This window comes from Equus przewalskii, chromosome 24, assembly GCF_037783145.1.
Source record: "Equus przewalskii isolate Varuska chromosome 24, EquPr2, whole genome shotgun sequence".
NCBI lineage: Eukaryota > Metazoa > Chordata > Mammalia > Perissodactyla > Equidae > Equus > Equus przewalskii.
Window position 1 is genome coordinate 32064669 of NC_091854.1, and position 6000 is coordinate 32070668.

At 53.8% G+C, this 6000-nt stretch overlaps 1 protein-coding gene across 1 annotated transcript in view; it reads right to left on the reverse strand.

Moving 5' to 3' along the window:
* The window catches only part of PGM1 (phosphoglucomutase 1), a 58744-nt gene extending 54785 nt beyond the window's left edge, over positions 1–3959 (reverse strand). The window contains exon 1 of the mRNA XM_070591868.1: positions 3366–3959. Coding sequence (XP_070447969.1) covers positions 3366–3611 — 246 coding nt within the window. The 5' untranslated portion in view covers positions 3612–3959. The remainder of the gene's footprint in view (positions 1–3365) is intronic.
* Between the last annotated feature and the right edge of the window lie 2041 nt (positions 3960–6000).

Below are 6000 nucleotides of genomic sequence, written 5' to 3' on the forward strand. Positions count from 1 at the left end.
TTTAGAGACCAGGAGTGGTTTGAATCAAGCAGTGTGCACCGGGCGTCTCCTAGACTTTCCAGTAACTGGCCAATAAATCCGTTTTTCACTTGGGCTAATGGGAGTTAGGTTTCTGCCACTTACCCAACTGGGTTTAGACTAACAGGGAATCCCTCTGTACTGGTTAGGGCCATTGAGAGTCAGAGGAAGGCGGGAGACAATGCTGATGCCTTTGGGGTGGGGGGGGGGGCAGGTGCTAACATCTTCATCCATCCGGTTGGCTGTGATTAACTTGGTGTCCCCACATCAGCAGAACACTGATAACATAAAGCCGGGCCCCAGGCCCACCCTGAGGTTTCCCCACAAGTGTCACTCAAACAGCTTCCAGGTGACAAGGGGGTTCCAGGCAATTTTAAATGTTTCACTGAATCCTCACAAGAGCCTCTCTGGGTACATATTATCATTTCCAACTTTTACACACAAGGGGGGAAAGGATCAGAAATTAAGCAGCTTGCTCAAGCAGACCATCCCAACTCTGACTCACTCTTTCTGCCTAGAGTTTCTCCCCCAACGAGCCCACCTTAGGGCTCCAACTCCTTCCTTCCACCCCAGTCCAGCTACCACCCCTCGGTGAAGCCCCCCTCCCTCACCTTCCCCGCCCAAGCACAGCCCGCAGGCTCTCGCCCCTTCCCTACCTGGCCCAGACCTCCACCCCAACACCTCACACACCGCCAGCCGGTTCTGTCTACCTCCCCTTCTAGACTATGGATTTCCCGAGGGCAGGAAGACTGCGGATCCCAAGAACTTAGCATAATGTCCAACACGAAGTAAGCACAGAATAAATGTTTGATGAGGATCAATTTATTGGTCACCAACTCTACACAGGCTTTATGTGCTGAGATACACTTAATTTAAAGTGGATCCGTCACATGCACAATTCACAGTTCAGGGCAATGGAACAAGGATGCACTGAATGCCACATTGTCCTCGGGAGGCAGATACAGATAAACCACAAACCTGTCATAAAGAAGCTTACTGTCCAGTGGGGGAGTGTCCCGTGTCAACGGATCCTTTCTCTGGGGTTTGGTTCATCTATTCTAGAATTATCTGTGGAAAGAAGCACTTGGCAAGGGGAGGAGGGCGGCAGAGCGCGGTTGCTGAGGAAGCTTTCTGAAGACGCTATCTGTACTGAATCACACCAGAAGAGGAGTGGCATATTCAATTCCCCGGCGCGGAGAGAGAGAAAAGGAGAAAACCAGAGAACAGCGAGCTGAGGACAGAAACCTAAGGAAAGCCAGGGTGTGGGGAGGACAAGCAGCCCATGGAGAACTCTCCAAAAGTGGGAGTAGAATCAGGAGACAGTGAGGAAGGCACGGGAACGAGAGCTTTACAGGAGTGCAAGATCAGCAGCGCCCAATGCAACAGGAAGGGCAAGGAAGACATGGCCTAAAGCGTCCCGTGGAGTTAGCAACCCGACAGTCAGCAGCAGCCTTTGTCAGAGCAGAGCCAGTGGAGCGGTGGAGAAGGCAGGAGCCAGACGGCAGTGAGGGGAGAGTGGACGGGCGTGAGGCATCAATGATGGTGAAGGCAGACAACTTTTATAAAGATGGGCTAAAAGGAGGGAAAGCAATCGGGCAGTAGCTAAAGAGGATGAGGTTCTAAGAACATATTTTCTTAGTCTTAACTAATTTTTTCCTTCCCACTGCACACTACTCCCAACGGACAATATTCCATTTGGACTCCTAATAGTCCTACTATGCTGTAAGCTCCTTAAGGAGGAGTGTTGTGTCTGAATCACCTTTTAATTCCACACATTTCTCTGTACATGGTACAGGCTCACTGTCGAATGAATGAACGAATGAAATGCAAATTCAACACAGGTGCTAACAGGGAAATGAAGGCCTCTGCTGGGATACAGCTATTGTTAGCTCTTCTTTCCAGGGGATTTGTGGTTGTCTGAAAACTCAGGAGCGTGGAGACAACAAATCCAGACAATCTTCTCTCACTGATGCCTCTCACAAATGTTTAACCCGGGGCGGCAGATGCAGACTGGGCCCGCTTTAGATTTTAGAGAATACTGGAAAATACACGTTTAGATTTAAGGTCCCCTCGTTCCCAGAAGCTGTCCAAGTTCTTGCAATTGGCAGGTCTGTCCTGGATTCTCAGTGCTGCCACTGCAGTTCCCGTAAATTCTTTCACCTGCCTATGCTTCAGTTTTCTCGTTGGCATCTTGAAGCCGCCCGCCTGTAATAGCGCCTACCTCACAGGGCCACGGAGGACGGACAGACAGGCAAGGGACCGGGCAAAATGGCCCTCAATACCCTAATCAAGAAAGAGACGGTACTACCAATGAATAACAATATTCTTAAAGGGAGTCAGTCCCCAGAAGAGCTGGGTGTAAGTCAAATCTTATTTTAAATATAGAAAGAAAACTTGGGGTGTTTTTGAAAAACTTGCTAGAAAATGTTTTACAGAAGTGAGTGAACAAACAGCCCCGACTTAGCTGTTTTATAAATCCACATTGCTATGTACCAGCTTTGCTGAACCCCCCCCCCCCCCACGCGGAGCGGGGTCAGTGACGGCTCCCCGGCCGGCCGGAACCGCGGCGTTGCGCTAATTTCCTGGCCTGCGGCGGCCGCTTGCATCAGGGCGCCCACGGGCACGCAGCCCGGCTCTCAGAATTCAGCGCCAGGCCCGCGTGGAACGCGTCCAGAAGCACCGCCGAGCAAAGACCAGCCTTCCCAAAAGCTGCGCCCCCGGCCACCAGGCCGCGCCAGGGCAGGGGCTCCGGCCCAGCGCAAACTGGCGGGGGGAGCGAGGCTGAGCCGCCGCCTGACCCCCTGCAGGCCGCCCCCCCCAGAGGTCTGACCCCCCGCGGCCCTGCCCGCCCTGTGGTCGGCTCGGAGCCAGCGGGAGCGCCGGGCCCAGACGAGAACAGCAGGCAGCCGGGCGGGAGGCGCGGGGTTCCAGCGCGGCGGCGGCTGCGCTCTGCGCCGTAACCGTATCTCCCGCGGCCGGAAAGGTTAACGTAAATGTCAGAGGCCTCGGAAGGGGGGACAGGAGGAGGGCAGGGAGGCGAAGAAGCGGGTGGAGCAGGAGGAGGAGAGAGAGGGAGGGGCAAGAGCGGAGGGTCGGGCCTTCCAAGGTCAGGCCCAGCTCGGCTGCCGGCGCCTCGCCGCGCCCGGGGGTCAGGAGCGCAGCCCTGCGGGGCCAGGCAGCCACCCGCCCGCGCACGGCGACCCCGCGGGACCTCCGGGCGGGCGTCCGGGCCGGGCCTCCTTGGGCGGCGCGGGCGCCGGGGAGCGGGGCGGGGACTGGCTGGGGAGCGGGGGCGCGCAGGGGGCGCGCGCGGCCCGGGCGCAGCGGCTCGGCCCGCGCGTGCTTACCCCGTTGGCGGCGGCGATGCGCACGATGAGCTGGATGGCCTCCTTCATGTAGAAGCGGCCGTCCCCGCCCACCACCAGCTGGGCCTCCTGCCGCTGCGCCGGCTCCACCGTGGAGAGAATACTCTGGATGAAGTTCTCCGCGTAGTGCGCGCTGCTCTGAAACACCTTCACGCGCTTCCGCAGCCCGCTCGTGCCCGGCTTCTGGTCCGGGTACGCCTGGGTCTTAACGGTCACGATCTTCACCATGGTGGCGACGCTTCCTGGGCCGGGGCGGACTCTGCTCGCCGGGGGCGGCCGGGGCTGTGGCTGCAGCGGCTCCGGGCGGGGGCAATGCCGGCTCTCCGGCCGCGCTCGGGCCTCCTCCTTAAAGGGACGGGGACAGGCCAGCCCACCTCTGGGCAGGTCCGGAGGGAGGGAACAGGCGCGCGCCCACCTCCAGGCCTGCTGTGAAGTGGGTGGAGCCTCGGTGATTCACCTCCCCCTGTTAGCCAATCCAGTATGAAGTGAAATCCGCCGCTCCTCCCCAAATGGAAGGGCAGAGCTGCGGGTGGGACCCGGTCGTGGGGCAGGGATTCGAGGCAGGGGGGGAAAAACACAGGGTATATCGACTTCCTGTAAATGCCTTTCTGGAAACCTGAGGAGTAGAAGTGCCAGCCTTAGCTCGATTTTCTGACTCCTTATTCTTTCTGTTCTCGCCAAAGGTTAGCATATTTGTGTTAGAAGAAAGGAGTCAACTTCAAAGGTCTGAGTCGACCTGCGTCTTTCCACGTGTTTACTGATGGACCACACACCGCTTCCGTTGGCTAGGGTGGGAATACCAATAGCTAAGGTTTACTGAATATGTTTCTAATCCTTGCTAAAGCACAGGTTTAGTTTTCCCTGTTTTATGCTTACAAAACTGAGATTCAAAAAATAAAATGGCTTGTCAAGGCCGCAGAGATAAGTACAGGCAGGAGGCCAGCTTAGGTGGGGGTGGCTCCAAAAGGAGGGCTCTTACCATGATTGACCTGCCATGTCATCAGGTTTGACAACTAGGGGATAGACAGGGAAGGCTTGATAGATGGAGGTACTGAGTACTGAGTACCTTACTGAGTAAAGCAAGGCTGAATATGGTTACGTCAAAATAAACCAGGTACTCATGGAATAGAAATTTGGTGAGAGATCAAGGACTGAGGTGGCCAGAAGGGTTGGTGGAGAATACAGAGTGGAGGAAAGGGACTCAGTTATTAAGTAGGAATCTTGAGTCTTTCCTTTTGGTTTAGCATCTCCCTCGGTTTGGTGAGAGTGTTGTCTCTTCTGCTCCAGAAACGTGTCATTTTGGTGAAGTGGCAAAAAGCCACTGCTTTCTCCCCTACTTACAAGATGTGTGACCTGGGGAAAGTTAGTTAATGTCTATGGGCATCTATTTCTTTGCTACAAAATGGACATAAAACCCATCTTAGAGAATTCCTGCACGAATTAATAGGGTTTTGTATGTCAGTATGTCTCAGGCACAGATACACAGTAGAATTGCCTGAGACACTTTCTGAAATACCCGTGTTCCAGTCCAGACACATTCCATGACAATCAGCTGATGTAAGGAAATCCCCCAGCATGGAGCCTGACACCTAGAGGCCCTCCAAAAATGTTAGCTCCCCTGCCCCAATTCCCACACCAGAGCTTATCATTAACCTGTGAGTTTGATTCTGTTCATGCCCCTCTAATAGTTAATTGGTACGTCTTGACCAAGGAGGGAGGCTGACAGACGCACGGGACCGCTGACTCTCAGAAATCAAATGCTGATGTACGTGTCGACATAGGTGTTATGTAGACAAAGGACAAGTGTTGAGATAGTCACTGTAGATGAGTTTCAGGGGCAAATGACATGCAAACCGAATCCTGGACTGCTGGTGAAGATTTCTAATATTTACACACAAGTTCACAAAGCTTACAGAGTAGTATCATCTTGTGAATTAAGTAGTATAATCAACCCCATTTTATAGACTAGAGATTGAGGATAGAATGGTGAATGTAAACCGAGGTTACCTAACACCACAAAATGAAAGTGTGGCATGGACTCACGGCGTCCTAGGGAGACCCACCTCACAGAGTCGTATGGCTTACCTTAGATACTGCATGTGGAGCTCCCAGCAGAGCATGAAGCACTCAGGAAGTGTAGCTCACTGTTACATGACTTGGAGGCCAGCCAAGTCACATCCCACGCTCTATGTTCTTCACTGTCTTTGGAACTAGGATGGGGCTTTTCACTGAAGTGGAATTGTTCTGTATTCTCACCTTAGAACTTGTAACAATTAGCTGTAACTACATAACAAAGCGCTCTAAAACGTAGTGGCTTAGCACAATGGCCATGTATGACTATTGCTCGGGGTTTTATGAGTTACCTGGGCGGTTCTGCTGGTCTGGGCTGGGCTCTGCTGCAGGTGGTCCCCACATCGCTGCCTCCGGGGAGCCTTGCCTTTACCTGATCCCCTTGTATTACTTTTCCTGCTGTGTGACGGATTACCACAGACTCAGCAATTTAGAACAACGCCCATTTGTTATCACTGTTCTCTAGGTCAGAAGTCCGGGTGGGTTTGGCTGGGTTGAAGGCTCCGGGTGTATACATAACAAGGCTGATGTTGAGTTGTCGGCTAGG